Consider the following 21,246-nt stretch of genomic DNA (forward strand, 5'->3'; position numbering starts at 1 on the left):
ACACCACTAATCACAACACCATTATACCGACACCACTAATCACACCACCATTATACCAACACCACTAATCACACCATTATACCGACACCACTAATCACACCACCATTATACCGACACCACTAATCACAACGCCATTATACCGACACCACTAATCACACCATTATACCGACACCACTAATCACACCACCATTATACCGACACTGCTCATCACAACACCATTATACCGACACCACTAATCACAACACCATTATACCGACACCACTAATCACACCATTATACCGATACCGCTAATCACACCACCATTATACCAACACCACTAATCACAACACCATTATACCGACACCACTAATCACATCACCATTATACCGACACCACTAATCACACCACCATTATACCGACACTACTAATCACACCACCATTATACCGACACTGCTCATCACAACACCATTATACCGACACCACTAATCACAACACCATTATACCGACACCACTAATCACACCATTATACCGATACCGCTAATCACACCACCATTATACCGACACTGCTCATCACAACACCATTATACCGACACTGCTCATCACACCACCATTATACCGACACTGCTCATCACAACACCATTATACCGACACCACTAATCACAACACCATTATACCGACACCACTAATCACAACACCATTATACCGATACCACTAATGACACCATTATACCGACACCACTAATCACACCACCATTATACCGACACCGCTAATCACACCACCATTATACCGACACCACTAATCACACCACCATTATACCAACACCACTAATCACAACACCATTATACCGACACCACTAATCACAACACCATTATACCGATACCACTAATGACACCACCATTATACCGACACCACTAATCACACCACCATTATACCAACACCACTAATCACAACACCATTATACCGACACCACTAATCACAACACCATTATACCGATACCACTAATCACAACACCATTATACCGACACCACTAATCACACCACCATTATACCGACACCACTAATCACACCATTATACCGACACCACTAATCACACCACCATTATACCGACACCGCTAATCACACCACCATTATACCGACACCGCTAATCACATCACCATTATACCGACACCACTAATCACACCACCATTATACCGACACCACTAATCACACCACCATTATACCGACACCACTAATCACAACACCATTATACCGACACCACTAATCACACCATTATACCGATACCGCTAATCACAACGCTAAGACATCATTGGCTACAGTCTCATCACAGACCTATGCTGCTGCAGAACCTCCTCATACTCATATTCACATAAAACCTGCATCTTGCCATAAACAATGAGAAACAATTACCACTCGATATTTCTCCTCATGTATCAGTAATCACATTTTACCTTCTTCTCCCATTGGTTCTTCAGCGTTTCGTTGCTGTCGTCGCACAGCTTCTTCAGCTCCTGGATCTGGGCGTCTTTGGTCTCTCGGATGAGCTGTGACTCCCTGAGGAGGGTCTGCACTGTGGACAGGTGAGGTCAGAGGGTCAGGCTGGAATGGGGGGACCGTGCCCCCTAATGCCACTACCTATATATGCCTGCTGTAGTCAGCCGACCACTGGCACTAGGCAGACACCACAATATAAGCTCACACGTCGTAACGTAACATAAGAAGCAATGCGCACGCTCCGGTCATACCGATCTCTCTTGTCCTGGAGTCTACACAGAACATCTCACAGCTGACGATTGTTACAATGTACGAGTGTAGACAATGCTTTGTGAGCTAAACACAGCAGCAGCACAAATCTCTCTCCTGTCCTAAGGATTTGTTACAATGTATCAGTGAGAAGTCTTAGGTCAGGGCTAGTTTTCAGTCTCTGGATGCAAATCAGAGTGTTCCCATTTAGTGACAACAAGCAGAGATCTTAATAACAGCAAGGAATTGAAAGTAAAAACCTGTTAGAAAACGACAGAACCATTTACTATACAATGATTAAGATTTACTACGGGTCCCCGGGGCCCAAAGAGGATTCACTCATCTGCACATAGGATCTGATGATGATACAATGAAACTGGCGAAGGTCACGTGCACCGAAACGTCCCCATCAATCACACGGTTAATAAAGAAGATTTCTACATGTGAAGGTGAGGCAGGAGCTCCCGCACAGATCTACAGCACTGGTGACATTGTGGACATCACCTACAAGGAATCTCCATCAGCCCCAGTCACTCTGACGGAAGATGGGAGTTATAGTCACACAGCGGTACGGAGCGGTCCTCACCTTTCTTCTCCAGCTTCCTAACCGTCTCCTCAGAGTCATTCTGCTTTATTCTATACAAACTCTTTATCTCTTCTATCTCATTGTTCTTCCTCTCCAGAATCTGAGGATCGAAACACAAACATCATCTCACTGTACAACGAAGAGGACCTGACAAGTACATACATGTATTATACTCCAGAGCTGCACTCACTATTCTGCAGGTGGAGTCACTGTGTACATACATTACATTACTTATCCTGTACTGATCCTGAGTTATATCCTGTATTATACTCCAGAGCTGCACTCACTATTCTGCTGGTGGAGTCACTGTGTACATACATTACATTACTTATCCTGTACTGATCTAGAGTTACATCCTGTATTATACTCCAGAGCTGCACTCACTATTCTGCTGGTGGAGTCACTGTGTACATACATTACATTACTTATCCTGTACTGATCCTGAGTTACATCCTGTATTATACTCCAGAGCTGCACTCACTATTCTGCTGGTGGAGTCACTGTGTATATACATTACTTATCCTGTACTGATCCTGAGTTACATCCTGTATTATACTCCAGAGCTGCGCTCACTATTCTGCTGGAGGAGTCACTGTGTACATACATTACATTACTTATCCTGTACTGATCCTGAGTTACATCCTGTATTATACTCCAGAGCTGCGCTCACTATTCTGCTGGTGGAGTCACTGTGTACATACATTACATTACTTATCCTGTACTGATCTAGAGTTACATCCTGCATTATACTCCGGAGCTGCACTCACTATTCTGCTGGTGGAGTCACTGTGTATATACATTACATTACTGATCCTGTACTGATCCTGAGTTATATCCTGTATTATACTCCGGAGCTGCACTCACTATTCTGCTGGAGGAGTCACTGTGTACATACATTACATTACTTATCCTGTACTGATCCTGAGTTACATCCTGTATTATACTCCAGAGCTGCACTCACTATTCTGCTGGTGGAGTCACTGTGTATATACATTACTTATCCTGTACTGATCCTGAGTTACATCCTGTATTATACTCCAGAGCTGCGCTCACTATTCTGCTGGAGGAGTCACTGTGTACATACATTACATTACTTATCCTGTACTGATCCTGAGTTATATCCTGTATTATACTCCAGAGCTGCACTCACTATTCTGCTGGTGGAGTCACTGTGTACATACATTACATTACTTATCCTGTACTGATCTAGAGTTACATCCTGCATTATACTCCGGAGCTGCACTCACTATTCTGCTGGTGGAGTCACTGTGTATATACATTACATTACTGATCCTGTACTGATCCTGAGTTATATCCTGTATTATACTCCGGAGCTGCACTCACTATTCTGCTGGAGGAGTCACTGTGTACATACATTACATTACTTATCCTGTACTGATCCTGAGTTACATCCTGTATTATACTCCAGAGCTGCACTCACTATTCTGCTGGAGGAGTCACTGTGTACATACATTACATTACTTATCCTGTACTGATCTAGAGTTACATCCTGCATTATACTCTGGAGATGCACTCACTATTCTGCTGGTGGAGTCACTGTGTACATACATTACATTACTTATCCTGTACTGATCTAGAGTTACATCCTGCATTATACTCCGGAGCTGCACTCACTATTCTGCTGGAGGAGTCACTGTGTACATACATTACATTACTTATCCTGTACTGATCCTGAGTTACATCCTGTATTATACTCCAGAGCTGCACTCACTATTCTGCTGGTGGAGTCACTGTGTACATACATTACATTACTTATCCTGTACTGATCTAGAGTTACATCCTGCATTATACTCCGGAGCTGCACTCACTATTCTGCTGGTGGAGTCACTGTGTATATACATTACATTACTGATCCTGTACTGATCCTGAGTTATATCCTGTATTATACTCCAGAGCTGCACTCACTATTCTGCTGGTGGAGTCACTGTGTACATACATTACATTACTTATCCTGTACTGATCCTGAGTTATATCCAGTATTATACTCCAGAGCTGTACTCACTATTCTGCTGGTGGAGTCACTGTGTACATACATTACATTACTTATCTGTACTGATCCTGAGTTATATCCTGTATTATACTCCAGAGCTGCACTCACTATTCTGCTGGTGGAGTCACTGTGTACATACATTACATTACTTATCCTGTACTGATCCTGAGTTATATCCAGTATTATACTCCAGAGCTGTACTCACTATTCTGCTGGTGGAGTCACTGTGTACATACATTACATTACTTATCTGTACTGATCCTGAGTTATATCCTGTATTATACTCCAGAGCTGCACTCACTATTCTGCTGGTGCAGTCACTGGGTACATACATTACTTATCCTGTACTGTTCCTGAGTTATATCCTGTATTATACTCCAGAGCTGCACTCACTATTCTGCTGGTGGAGTCACTGTGTACATACATTACATTACTTATCCTGTACTGATCTAGAGTTACATCCTGCATTATACTCCGGAGCTGCACTCACTATTCTGCTGGTGGAGTCACTGTGTACATACATTACATTACTTATCCTGTACTGATCTAGAGTTACATCCTGCATTATACTCCGGAGCTGCACTCACTATTCTGCTGGTGGAGTCACTGTCTACATACATTACTTATCCTGTACTGATCCTGAGTTACATCCTGTATTATACTCCAGAGCTGCACTCACTATTCTGCTGGTGGAGTCACTGTGTACATACATTACATTACTTATCCTGTACTGATCCTGAGTTATATCCTGTATTATACTCCAGAGCTGCACTCACTATTCTGCTGGTGGAGTCACTGTGTACATACATTACATTACTTATCCTGCACTGATCCTGAGTTACATCCTGTATTATACTCCAGTGCTGCACTCACTATTCTGCTGGTGGAGTCACTGTGTGCATACATTACATTACATATCCTGCACTGTTCCTGAGTTATATCCTGTATTATACTCCAGAGCTGCACTCACTATTCTGCTGGTGGAGTCACTGTGTACATACATTACTTATCCTGTACTGTTCCTGAGTTATATCCTGTATTATACTCCAGAGCTGCACTCACTATTCTGCTGGTGGAGTCACTGTGTACATACATTACATTACTTATCTTGTACTGATCCGGAGTTATATCCTGTATTATACTCCAGAGCTGCACTCACTATTCTGCTGGTGGAGTCACTGTGTACATACATTACATTACTTATCCTGTACTGTTCCTGAGTTATATCCTGTATTATACTCCAGAGCTGCACTCACTATTCTGCTGGTGCAGTCACTGTGTACATACATTACTTATCCTGTACTGATCCTGAGTTACATCCTGTATTATACTCCAGACCTGCACTCACTATTCTGCTGGTGGAGTCACTGTGTACATACATTACTTATCCTGTACTGATCCTGAGTTACATCCTGTATTATACTCCAGAGCTGCACTCACTATTCTGCTGGTGCAGTCACTGTGTACATACATTACATTACTTATCCTGTACTGATCCTGAGTTATATCCTGTATTATACTCCGGAGCTGCACTCACTATTCTGCTAGTGGAGTCACTGTGTACATACATTACATTACTTATCCTGTATTGATCCTGAGTTATATCCTGTATTATACTCCAGAGCTGCACTCACTATTCTGCTGGTGGAGTCACTGTGTACTTACATTACTTATCCTGTACTGATCCTGAGTTACATCCTGTATTATACTCCAGAGCTGCACTCACTATTCTGCTGGTGGAGTCACTGTGTACATACATTACATTACTTATCCTGTACTGATCCTGAGTTATATCCTGTATTATACTCCAGAGCTGCACTCACTATTCTGCTGGTGGAGTCACTGTGTACATACATTACTTATCCTGTACTGATCCTGAGTTACATCCTGTATTATACTCCAGAGCTGCACTCACTATTCTGCTGGTGGAGTCACTGTGTATATACATTACTTATCCTGTACTGATCCTGAGTTATATCCTGTATTATACTCCAGAGCTGCACTCACTATTCTGCTGGTGGAGTCACTGTGTACATACATTACTTATCCTGTACTGATACGGAGTTACATCCTGTATTATACTCCAGAGCTGCACTCACTATTCTGCTGGTGGAGTCACTGTGTACACACATTACATTACTTATCCTGTACTGATCCTGAGTTATATCCTGTATTATACTCCAGACCTGCACTCACTATTCTGCTGGTGGAGTCACTGTGTACATACATTACTTAACCTGTACTGATCCGGAGTTACATCCTGTATTATACTCCAGAGCTGCACTCACTATTCTGCTGGTGGAGTCACTGTGTACATACATTACATTACTTATCCTGTACTGATCCTGAGTTATATCCTGTATTATACTCCAGAGCTGCACTCACTATTCTGCTGGTGGAGTCACTGTGTACATACATTACTTATCCTGTACTGATCCTGAGTTACATCCTGTATTATACTCCAGAGCTGCACTCACTATTCTGCTGGTGGAGTCACTGTGTACATACATTACATTACTTATCCTGTACTGATCCTGAGTTATATCCTGTATTATACTCCAGAGCTGCACTCACTATTCTGCTGGTGGAGTCACTGTGTACATACATTACATTACTTATCCTGTACTGATCCTGAGTTACATCCTGTATTATACTCCAGAGCTGCACTCACTATTCTGCTGGTGGAGTCACTGTGTATATACATTACTTATCCTGTACTGATCCGGAGTTATATCCTGTATTATACTCCAGAGCTGCACTCACTATTCTTCTGGTGGAGTCACTGTGTACATACATTACTTATCCTGTACTGATCCGGAGCTACATCCTGTATTATACTCCAGAGCTGCACTCACTATTCTGCTGGTGCAGTCACTGTGTACATACATTACATTACTTATCCTGTACTGATCCTGAGTTACATCCTGTATTATACTCCAGAGCTGCGCTCACTATTCTGCTGGTGGAGTCACTGTGTACATACATTACTTATCCTGTACTGATCCTGAGTTACATCCTGTATTATACTCCAGAGCTGCACTCACTATTCTGCTGGTGGAGTCACTGTGTACATACATTACTTATCCTGTACTGATCCTGAGTTATATCCTGTATTATACTCCAGAGCTGCCCTCACTATTCTGCTGGTAGAGTCACTGTGTACATTACATTACTTATCCTGTACTGATCCTGAGTTACATCCTGTATTATACTCCAGAGCTGCACTCACTATTCTGCTGGTGGAGTCACTGTGTACATACATTACATTACTTATCCTGTACTGATCCTGAGTTACAGCCTGTATTATACTCCAGTTCTGCACTCACTATTCTGCTGGTGGAGTCACTGTGTACATACATTACTTATCCTGTACTGATCCTGAGTTACATCCTGTATTATACTCCGGAGCTGCACTCACTATTCTGCTGGTGGAGTCACTGTGTACATACATTACATTACTTATCCTGTACTGATCCTGAGTTATATCCTGTATTATACTCCAGAGCTGCACTCACTATTCTGCTGGTGGAGTCACTGTGTACATACATTACATTACTTATCCTGTACTGATCCTGAGTTATATCCTGTATTATACTCCAGAGCTGCGCTCACTATTCTGCTGGTGGAGTCACTGTGTACATACATTACATTACTTATCCTGTACTGATCCTGAGTTACATCCTGTATTATACTCCAGAGCTGCACTCACTATTCTGCTGGTGGAGTCACTGTGTACATACATTACATTACTTATCCTGTACTGATCCGGAGTTATATCCTGTATTATACTCCAGAGCTGCACTCACTATTCTGCTGGTGGAGTCACTGTGTACATTACATTACTTATCCTGTACTGATCCGGAGTTACATCCTGTATTATACTCCAGAGCTGCACTCACTATTCTGCTGGTGGAGTCACTGTGTATATACATTACATTACTTATCCTGTACTGATCCTGAGTTACATCCTGTATTATACTCCAGAGCTGCACTCACTATTCTGCTGGTGGAGTCACTGTGTACATACATTACATTACTTATCCTGTACTGATCCGGAGTTACATCCTGTATTATACTCCAGAGCTGCACTCACTATAGGTTTGAGATGGGTTGGGGGATATTTCATAATATAGAATTATTACAGGCGGACATTTTGATGTTGGGGGAGGTGCAGTTATTTTGGTCTCCACGGTCAAATGAGTTTGCAGATAGCGGCCGGTGATTTTCTTTCAGCCTGACCATATATTACTATACTCATATATTCCCATCTTGCAGCCAGGTGTTTGATGCGTCACAGTGTCGTGCAGTCATCTGTTCCTGTGAGATACTCGGGGTATTAATATACACTCTAATTGTTTACCAGAAATGAGATCAGGAATAGTGCGGGCAGAGCGGGATAAAGAGCGGCCTCAGGCGATCGTCCAGCCAACCAGAGATTAACATTAAAACGTGAGGATGGCGGAATATGTCACCATTATCCATCCACACAGAGATGATCTACATAGCGCTGTCTACAGCTCAGCTACATCACCATGTAACACAGTCTACACCTCACTAGTCACACTGTAACACAGTCTACACCTCACTAGTCACACTGTAACGCACTCTACACCTCACTAGTCACACTGTAACACAGTCTACACCTCACTAGTCACACTGTAACACAGTCTACACCTCACTAGTCACACTGTAACACAGTCTACACCTCACTAGTCACACTGTAACACAGTCTACACCTCACTAGTCACACTGTAACGCAGTCTACACCTCACTAGTCACACTGTAACGCAGTCTACACCTCACTAGTCACACTGTAACACAGTCTACACCTCACTAGTCACACTGTAACGCAGTCTACACCTCACTAGTCACACTGTAACAGTCTACACCTCACTAGTCACACTGTAACACAGTCTACAGCTCAGCTACATCACCATGTAACACAGTCTACACCTCACTAGTCACACTGTAACACAGTCTACACCTCACTAGTCACACTGTAACGCAGTCTACACCTCACTAGTCACACTGTAACACATTCTACACCTCACTAGTCACACTGTAACGCAGTCTACACCTCACTAGTCACACTGTAACACAGTCTACACCTCACTAGTCACACTGTAACACAGTCTACACCTCACTAGTCACACAGTAACACAGTCTACACCTCACTAGTCACACTGTAACACATTCTACACCTCACTAGTCACACTGTAACGCAGTCTACACCTCACTAGTCACACTGTAACACAGGCTACACCTCACTAGTCACACTGTAACACAGTCTACACCTCACTAGTCACACTGTAACACAGTCTACACCTCACTAGTCACACTGTAACACAGTCTACACCTCACTAGTCACACTGTAACGCAGTCTACACCTCACTAGTCACACTGTAACACAGTCTACACCTCACTAGTCACACTGTAACGCAGTCTACACCTCACTAGTCACACTGTAACACAGTCTACACCTCACTAGTCACACTGTAACACGGACTACACCTCACTAGTCACGCTGTAACGCAGTGTACACCTCACTAGTCACACTGTAACGCAGTCTACACCTCACTAGTCACACTGTAACGCAGGCTACACCTCACTAGTCACAATGTAACAGTCTACACCTCACTAGTCACAATGTAACAGTCTACACCTCACTCGTCACACTGTAACACAGTCTACACCTCACTCGTCACACTGTAACACAGTCTACACCTCACTCGTCACACTGTAACACAGTCTACACCTCACTAGCCACAATGTAACACAGTCTACACCTCACTAGTCACACTGTAACGCAGTCTACACCTCACTAGTCACACTGTAACACAGTCTACACCTCACTAGTCACACTGTAACACAGTCTACACCTCACTAGTCACACTGTAACACAGTCTACACCTCACTAGTCACACTGTAACGCAGTCTACACCTCACTAGTCACACTGTAACACAGGCTACACCTCACTAGTCACACTGTAACACAGTCTACACCTCACTAGTCACACTGTAACAGTCTACACCTCACTAGTCACACTGTAACACAGTCTACACCTCACTAGTCACACTGTAACGCAGTCTACACCTCACTAGTCACACTGTAACACAGTCTACACCTCACTAGTCACACTGTAACGCAGTCTACACCTTACTAGTCACACTGTAACGCAGTCTACACCTCACTAGTCACACTGTAACGCAGTCTACACCTCACTAGTCACACTGTAACGCAGTCTACACCTCACTAGCCACACTGTAACGCAGTCTACACCTCACTAGTCACACTGTAACAGTCTACACCTCACTAGTCACACTGTAACACAGTCTACACCTCACTAGTCACACTGTAACACAGTCTACACCTCACTAGTCACACTGTAACACAGTCTACACCTCACTAGTCACACAGTAACAGTCTACACCTCACTAGTCACACTGTAACACAGTCTACACCTCACTAGTCACACTGTAACACAGTCTACACCTCACTAGTCACACTGTAACGCAGTCTACACCTCACTAGTCACACTGTAACAGTCTACACCTCACTAGTCACACTGTAACACAGTCTACACCTCACTAGTCACACTGTAACACAGTCTACACCTCACTAGTCACACTGTAACACGGACTACACCTCACTAGTCACACTGTAACGCAGTGTACACCTCACTAGTCACACTGTAACGCAGTCTACACCTCACTAGTCACACTGTAACGCAGGCTACACCTCACTAGTCACAATGTAACAGTCTACACCTCACTAGTCACAATGTAACAGTCTACACCTCACTAGTCACACTGTAACACAGTCTACACCTCACTCGTCACACTGTAACACAGTCTACACCTCACTAGCCACAATGTAACACAGGCTACACCTCACTAGTCACAATGTAACAGTCTACACCTCACTAGTCACACTGTAACACAGTCTACACCTCACTAGTCACACTGTAACACAGTCTACACCTCACTAGTCACACTGTAACGCAGTCTACACCTCACTAGTCACACTGTAACGCAGTCTACACCTCACTAGTCACACTGTAACACAGTCTACACCTCACTAGTCACACTGTAACGCAGTCTACACCTCACTAGTCACACTGTAACGCAGTCTACACCTCACTAGTCACACTGTAACACAGGCTACACCTCACTAGTCACACTGTAACACAGTCTACACCTCACTAGTCACACTGTAACACAGTCTACACCTCACTAGTCACACTGTAACGCAGTCTACACCTCACTAGTCACACTGTGACGCAGGCTACACCTCACTAGTCACACTAACGCAGTCTACACCTCACTAGTCACACTGTAACGCAGTCTACACCTCACTAGTCACACTGTAACACAGTCTACACCTCACTAGTCACACTGTAACACAGTCTACACCTCACTAGTCACACTGTAACACAGTCTACACCTCACTAGTCACACTGTAACGCAGTCTACACCTCACTAGTCACACTGTAACACAGGCTACACCTCACTAGTCACACTGTAACACAGTCTACACCTCACTAGTCACACTGTAACAGTCTACACCTCACTAGTCACACTGTAACACAGTCTACACCTCACTAGTCACACTGTAACGCAGTCTACACCTCACTAGTCACACTGTAACGCAGTCTACACCTCACTAGTCACACTGTAACGCAGTCTACACCTTACTAGTCACACTGTAACGCAGTCTACACCTCACTAGTCACACTGTAACGCAGTCTACACCTCACTAGCCACACTGTAACGCAGTCTACACCTCACTAGTCACACTGTAACAGTCTACACCTCACTAGTCACACTGTAACACAGTCTACACCTCACTAGTCACACTGTAACACAGTCTACACCTCACTAGTCACACTGTAACACAGTCTACACCTCACTAGTCACACAGTAACAGTCTACACCTCACTAGTCACACTGTAACACAGTCTACACCTCACTAGTCACACTGTAACACAGTCTACACCTCACTAGTCACACTGTAACGCAGTCTACACCTCACTAGTCACACTGTAACAGTCTACACCTCACTAGTCACACTGTAACACAGTCTACACCTCACTAGTCACACTGTAACACAGTCTACACCTCACTAGTCACACTGTAACACAGTCTACACCTCACTAGTCACACTGTAACACAGTCTACACCTCACTAGTCACACTGTAACGCAGTCTACACCTCACTAGTCACACTGTAACACAGTCTACACCTCACTAGTCACACTGTAACGCAGTCTACACCTCACTAGTCACACTGTAACACAGTCTACACCTCACTAGTCACACTGTAACACAGTCTACACCTCACTAGTCACACTGTAACACAGTCTACACCTCACTAGTCACACTGTAACACAGTCTACACCTCACTAGTCACACTGTAACGCAGTCTACACCTCACTAGTCACACTGTAACGCAGTCTACACCTCACTAGTCACACTGTAACACAGTCTACACCTCACTAGTCACACTGTAACGCAGTCTACACCTCACTAGTCACACTGTAACAGTCTACACCTCACTAGTCACACTGTAACGCAGTCTACACCTTACTAGTCACACTGTAACGCAGTCTACACCTCACTAGTCACACTGTAACAGTCTACACCTCACTAGTCACACTGTAACGCAGTCTACACCTTACTAGTCACACTGTAACGCAGTCTACACCTCACTAGTCACACTGTAACGCAGTCTACACCTCACTAGTCACACTGTAACGCAGTCTACACCTCACTAGCCACACTGTAACGCAGTCTACACCTCACTAGTCACACTGTAACAGTCTACACCTCACTAGTCACACTGTAACACAGTCTACACCTCACTAGTCACACTGTAACAGTCTACACCTCACTAGTCACACTGTAACACAGTCTACACCTCACTAGTCACACAGTAACAGTCTACACCTCACTAGTCACACTGTAACACAGTCTACACCTCACTAGTCACACTGTAACACAGTCTACACCTCACTAGTCACACTGTAACGCAGTCTACACCTCACTAGTCACACTGTAACAGTCTACACCTCACTAGTCACACTGTAACACAGTCTACACCTCACTAGTCACACTGTAACACAGTCTACACCTCACTAGTCACACTGTAACACGGACTACACCTCACTAGTCACACTGTAACGCAGTGTACACCTCACTAGTCACACTGTAACGCAGTCTACACCTCACTAGTCACACTGTAACGCAGGCTACACCTCACTAGTCACAATGTAACAGTCTACACCTCACTAGTCACAATGTAACAGTCTACACCTCACTAGTCACACTGTAACACAGTCTACACCTCACTCGTCACACTGTAACACAGTCTACACCTCACTAGCCACAATGTAACACAGGCTACACCTCACTAGTCACAATGTAACAGTCTACACCTCACTAGTCACACTGTAACACAGTCTACACCTCACTAGTCACACTGTAACACAGTCTACACCTCACTAGTCACACTGTAACGCAGTCTACACCTCACTAGTCACACTGTAACGCAGTCTACACCTCACTAGTCACACTGTAACACAGGCTACACCTCACTAGTCACACTGTAACACAGTCTACACCTCACTAGTCACACTGTAACACAGTCTACACCTCACTAGTCACACTGTAACGCAGTCTACACCTCACTAGTCACACTGTGACGCAGGCTACACCTCACTAGTCACACTAACGCAGTCTACACCTCACTAGTCACACTGTAACACAGTCTACACCTCACTAGTCACACTGTAACACAGTCTACACCTCACTAGTCACACTGTAACACAGTCTACACCTCACTAGTCACACTGTAACGCAGTCTACACCTCACTAGTCACACTGTAACGCAGTCTACACCTCACTAGTCACACTGTAACGCAGTCTACACCTCACTAGTCACACTGTAACACAGGCTACACCTCACTAGTCACACTGTAACACAGTCTACACCTCACTAGTCACACTGTAACAGTCTACACCTCACTAGTCACACTGTAACGCAGTCTACACCTCACTAGTCACACTGTAACGCAGTCTACACCTCACTAGTCACACTGTAACACAGTCTACACCTCACTAGTCACACTGTAACACAGTCTACACCTCACTAGTCACACTGTAACGCAGTCTACACCTCACTAGTCACACTGTAACGCAGTCTACACCTCACTAGCCACACTGTAACGCAGTCTACACCTCACTAGTCACACTGTAACAGTCTACACCTCACTAGTCACACTGTAACACAGTCTACACCTCACTAGTCACACTGTAACACAGTCTACACCTCACTAGTCACACTGTAACACAGTCTACACCTCACTAGTCACACTGTAACGCAGTCTACACCTCACTAGTCACACTGTAACAGTCTACACCTCACTAGTCACACTGTAACACAGTCTACACCTCACTAGTCACACTGTAACACAGTCTACACCTCACTAGTCACACTGTAACACGGACTACACCTCACTAGTCACACTGTAACGCAGTGTACACCTCACTAGTCACACTGTAACGCAGTCTACACCTCACTAGTCACACTGTAACGCAGGCTACACCTCACTAGTCACAATGTAACAGTCTACACCTCACTAGTCACAATGTAACAGTCTACACCTCACTAGTCACAATGTAACAGTCTACACCTCACTAGTCACACTGTAACACAGTCTACACCTCACTCGTCACACTGTAACACAGTCTACACCTCACTAGCCACAATGTAACACAGGCTACACCTCACTAGTCACAATGTAACAGTCTACACCTCACTAGTCACACTGTAACACAGTCTACACCTCACTAGTCACACAGTAACACAGTCTACACCTCACTAGTCACACTGTAACACATTCTACACCTCACTAGTCACACTGTAACGCAGTCTACACCTCACTAGTCACACTGTAACACAGGCTACACCTCACTAGTCACACTGTAACACAGTCTACACCTCACTAGTCACACTCTAACACAGTCTACACCTCACTAGTCACACTGTAACACAGTCTACACCTCACTAGTCACACTGTAACGCAGTCTACACCTCACTAGTCACACTGTAACACAGTCTACACCTCACTAGTCACACTGTAACGCAGTCTACACCTCACTAGTCACACTGTAACACAGTCTACACCTCACTAGTCACACTGTAACACAGTCTACACCTCACTAGTCACACTGTAACGCAGTCTACACCTCACTAGTCACACTGTAACGCAGTCTACACCTCACTAGTCACACTGTAACACAGGCTACACCTCACTAGTCACACTGTAACACAGTCTACACCTCACTAGTCACACTGTAACACAGTCTACACCTCACTAGTCACACTGTAACGCAGTCTACACCTCACTAGTCACACTGTGACGCAGGCTACACCTCACTAGTCACACTAACGCAGTCTACACCTCACTAGTCACACTGTAACGCAGTCTACACCTCACTAGTCACACTGTAACACAGTCTACACCTCACTAGTCACACTGTAACACAGTCTACACCTCACTAGTCACACTGTAACACAGTCTACACCTCACTAGTCACACTGTAACGCAGTCTACACCTCACTAGTCACACTGTAACACAGGCTACACCTCACTAGTCACACTGTAACACAGTCTACACCTCACTAGTCACACTGTAACAGTCTACACCTCACTAGTCACACTGTAACACAGTCTACACCTCACTAGTCACACTGTAACGCAGTCTACACCTCACTAGTCACACTGTAACACAGTCTACACCTCACTAGTCACACTGTAACGCAGTCTACACCTTACTAGTCACACTGTAACACAGTCTACACCTCACTAGTCACACTGTAACGCAGTCTACACCTCACTAGTCACACTGTAATGCAGTCTACACCTCACTAGCCACACTGTAACGCAGTCTACACCTCACTAGTCACACAGTAACAGTCTACACCTCACTAGTCACACTGTAACACAGTCTACACCTCACTAGTCACACTGTAACGCAGTCTACACCTCACTAGTCACACTGTAACAGTCTACACCTCACTAGTCACACTGTAACACAGTCTACACCTCACTAGTCACACTGTAACACAGTCTACACCTCACTAGTCACACTGTAACACGGACTACACCTCACTAGTCACGCTGTAACGCAGTGTACACCTCACTAGTCACACTGTAACGCAGTCTACACCTCACTAGTCACACTGTAACGCAGGCTACACCTCACTAGTCACAATGTAACAGTCTACACCTCACTAGTCACAATGTAACAGTCTACACCTCACTAGTCACACTGTAACACAGTCTACACCTCACTCGTCACACTGTAACACAGTCTACACCTCACTAGCCACAATGTAACACAGTCTACACCTCACTAGTCACACTGTAACACAGGCTACACCTCACTAGTCACACTAACGCAGTCTACACCTCACTAGTCACAATGTAACAGTCTACACCTCACTAGTCACACTGTAACACAGTCTACACCTCACTAGTCACACTGTAACACAGTCTACACCTCACTAGCCACACTGTAACGCAGTCTACACCTCACTAGTCACACTGTAACACAGGCTACACCTCACTAGTCACAATGTAACAGTCTACACCTCACTAGTCACACTGTAACACAGTCTACACCTCACAAGTCACACTGTAACACAGTCTACACCTCACTAGTCACACTGTAACACAGTCTACACCTCACTAGTCACTCTGTAACAGTCTACACCTCACTAGTCACTCTGTAACACAGTCTACACCTCACTAGTCACACTGTAACGCAGTAAACACCTCACTAGACACACTGTAACGCAGTCTACACCTCACTAGTCACACTGTAACACAGTCTACACCTCACTAGTCACACTGTAACGCAGTCTACGCCTCACTAGTCACACTGTAACACAGTCTACACCTCACTAGTCACACTGTAACACAGTCTACACCTCACTAGTCACAATGTAACAGTCTACACCTCACTAGTCACACTGTAACACAGTCTACACCTCACTAGTCACACTGTAACACAGTCTACACCTCACTAGTCACACTGTAACACAGTCTACACCTCACTAGCCACACTGTAACACAGTCTACACCTCACTAGTCACACTGTAACACAGTCTACACCTCACTAGTCACACTGTAACAGTCTACACCTCACTAGTCACACTGTAACGCAGTCTACACCTCACTAGTCACACTGTAACACAGTCTACACCTCACTAGTCACACTGTAACATAGTCTACACCTCACTAGTCACACTGTAACGCAGTCTACACCTCACTAGTCACACTGTAACGCAGTCTACACCTCACTAGTCACACTGTAACACAGTCTACACCTCACTAGTCACACTGTAACACAGTCTACACCTCACTAGTCACACTGTAACAGTCTACACCTCACTAGTCACACAGTAACAGTCTACACCTAACTAGTCACACTGTAACACAGCATACACCTCACTAGTCACACTGTAACGCAGTCTACACCTCACTAGTCACACTGTAACACAGTCTACACCTCACTAGTCACACTGTAACGCAGTCTACACCTCACTAGTCACACTGTAACAGTCTAAACCTCACTAGTCACACTGTAACAGTCTAAACCTCACTAGTCACACTGTAACACAGTCTACACCTCACTAGTCACACTGTAACGCAGTCTACACCTCACTAGTCACACTGTAATGCAGCCTACACCTCACTAGTCACACTGTAACACAGTCTACACCTCACTAGTCACACTAACGCAGTCTACACCTCACTAGTCACACTGTAACGCAGTCTACACCTCACTAGTCACACTGTAACGCAGTCTACACCTCACTAGCCACACTGTAACACAGACTACACCTCACTAGTCACACTGTAACACAGTCTACACCTCACTAGTCACACTGTAACAGTCTACACCTCACTAGTCACACTGTAACGCAGTCTACACCTCACTAGTCACACTGTAACACAGTCTACACCTCACTAGTCACAATGTAACGCAGTCTACACCTCACTAGTCACACTGTAACACAGTCTACACCTCACTAGTCACACTGTAACACAGTCTACACCTCACTAGTCACAATGTAACGCAGTCTCCTCCTCTCACCGGCCTCTCACCTTCTGTACGTCGGCATCATGCTTCTGTTGCATCTTCAGTTTCTCCTCATGAATCTTCGCCTCCATCCCCTTCATCTTCACGTCCATCTACAGAATCAGGACACATCACTACATCTCTACAAACCCTTATCTGTACATGGGAAAGCTGGGTGCTGGCCGAAACATTCCCCATCATTGTATCCCGGAGTCCAGGAAAGCTGAGTGCTGACCGAAACATTCCCCATCATTGTATCCCGGAGTCCAGGAAAGCTGGGTACTGACCGAAACATTCCCCATCATCGTATCCCGGAGTCCAGGAAAGCTGGGTACTGACCGAAACATTCCCCATCATTGTATCCCGGAGTCCAGGAAAGCTGGGTACTGTCCGAAACATTCCCCATCATTGTATCCCGGAGTCCAGGAAAGCTGGGTACTGACCGAAACATTCCCCATCATTGTATCCCGGAGTCCAGGAAAGCTGGGTACTGTCCGAAACATTCCCCATCATTGTATCCCGGAGTCCAGGAAAGCTGGGTACTGACGAAACATTCCCCATCATTGTATCCCGGAGTCCAGGAAAGCTGGGTACTGACCGGGATACGATGATGGGGAATGTTTCGGTCAGTACCCAGCTTTCCTGGACTCCGGGATACAATGATGGGGAATGTTTCGGACAGTACCCAGCTTTCCTGGACTCCGGGATACAATGATGGGGAATGTTTCGGACAGTACCCAGCTTTCCTGGACTCCGGGATACAATGATGGGGAATGTTTCGGTCAGTACCCAGCTTTCCTGGACTCCGGGATACGATGATGGGGAATGTTTCGGAGTCCAGGAAAGCTGGGTACTGACCGAAACATTCCCCATCATTGTATCCCGGAGTCCAGGAAAGCTGGGTACTGTCCGAAACATTCCCCATCATTGTATCCCGGAGTCCAGGAAAGCTGGGTACTGTCCGAAACATTCCCCATCATTGTATCCCGGAGTCCAGGAAAGCTGGGTACTGACCGAAACATTCCCCATCATCGTATCCCGGAGTCCAGGAAAGCTGGGTACTGACCGAAACATTCCCCATCATTGTATCCCGGAGTCCAGGAAAGCTGGGTACTGTCCGAAACATTCCCCATCATTGTATCCCGGAGTACAGGAAAGCTGGGTACTGATCGAAACATTCCATATCATTGTATCCCGGAGTCCAGGAAAGCTGGGTACTGTCCGAAACATTCCCCATCATTGTATCCCGGAGTCCAGGAAAGCTGGGTACTGACGAAACATTCCCCATCATCGTATCCCGGAGTCCAGGAAAGCTGGGTACTGACCGAAACATTCCCCATCATCGTATCCCGGAGTCCAGGAAAGCTGGGTACTGCCCGAAACATTCCCCATCATCGTATCCCGGAGTCCAGGAAAGCTGGGTACTGTCCGAAACATTCCCCATCATTGTATCCCGGAGTCCAGGAAAGCTGGGTACTGTCCGAAACATTCCCCATCATTGTATCCCGGAGTCCAGGAAAGCTGGGTACTGACCGAAACATTCCCCATCATCGTATCCAGGAGTCCAGGAAAGCTGGGTACTGACCGAAACATTCCCCATCATTGTATCCCGGAGTCCAGGAAAGCTGGGTACTGACCGAAACATTCCCCATCATCGTATCCCGGAGTCCAGGAAAGCTGGGTACTGACCGAAACATTCCCCATCATCGTATCCCGGAGTCCAGGAAAGCTGGGTACTGACCGAAACATTCCCCATCATTGTATCCCGGAGTCCAGGAAAGCTGGGTACTGTCCGAAACATTCCCCATCATTGTATCCCGGAGTACAGGAAAGCTGGGTACTGATCGAAACATTCCATATCATTGTATCCCGGAGTCCAGGAAAGCTGGGTACTGTCCGAAACATTCCCCATCATTGTATCCCGGAGTCCAGGAAAGCTGGGTACTGACGAAACATTCCCCATCATCGTATCCCGGAGTCCAGGAAAGCTGGGTACTGACCGAAACATTCCCCATCATCGTATCCCGGAGTCCAGGAAAGCTGGGTACTGACCGAAACATTCCCCATCATCGTATCCAGGAGTCCAGGAAAGCTGGGTACTGACCGAAACATTCCCCATCATTGTATCCCGGAGTCCAGGAAAGCTGGGTACTGTCCGAAACATTCCCCATCATTGTATCCCGGAGTCCAGGAAAGCTGGGTACTGACCGAAACATTCCCCATCATCGTATCCCGGAGTCCAGGAAAGCTGGGTACTGACCGAAACATTCCCCATCATCGTATCCAGGAGTCCAGGAAAGCTGGGTACTGACCGAAACATTCCCCATCATTGTATCCCGGAGTCCAGGAAAGCTGGGTACTGTCCGAAACATTCCCCATCATTGTATCCCGGAGTCCAGGAAAGCTGGGTACTGACCGAAACATTCCCCATCATCGTATCCCGGAGTCCAGGAAAGCTGGGTACTGACCGAAACATTCCCCATCATTGTATCCCGGAGTCCAGGAAAGCTGGGTACTGTCCGAAACATTCCCCATCATTGTATCCCGGAGTACAGGAAAGCTGGGTACTGATCGAAACATTCCATATCATTGTATCCCGGAGTCCAGGAAAGCTGGGTACTGACCGAAACATTCCCCATCATTGTATCCCGGAGTCCAGGAAAGCTGGGTACTGACCGAAACATTCCCCATCATCGTATCCCGGAGTCCAGGAAAGCTGGGTACTGACTGTCTCCCATCTCTCCAGACACCGACCCCCCCAACACCATCCAGACTGATTGTCGG

The 21,246-nt window shown here is 45.5% G+C and overlaps 1 protein-coding gene across 1 annotated transcript in view; it reads right to left on the reverse strand.

Annotated features, from left to right (window-relative positions):
• LOC142708458 (centrosomal protein of 112 kDa-like) overlaps positions 1-21,246 on the reverse strand; it is a 73,640-nt gene that overhangs the window by 24,000 nt on the left and 28,394 nt on the right. The window contains 3 exon segments of the mRNA XM_075848383.1: positions 1,427-1,545; positions 2,305-2,404; positions 18,489-18,575. Of these exon segments, the coding sequence (XP_075704498.1) occupies positions 1,427-1,545; positions 2,305-2,404; positions 18,489-18,575 (306 nt within the window).

This window comes from Rhinoderma darwinii, unplaced genomic scaffold (genome assembly GCF_050947455.1).
Source record: "Rhinoderma darwinii isolate aRhiDar2 unplaced genomic scaffold, aRhiDar2.hap1 Scaffold_3911, whole genome shotgun sequence".
Taxonomy (NCBI): Eukaryota; Metazoa; Chordata; class Amphibia; order Anura; family Rhinodermatidae; genus Rhinoderma; species Rhinoderma darwinii.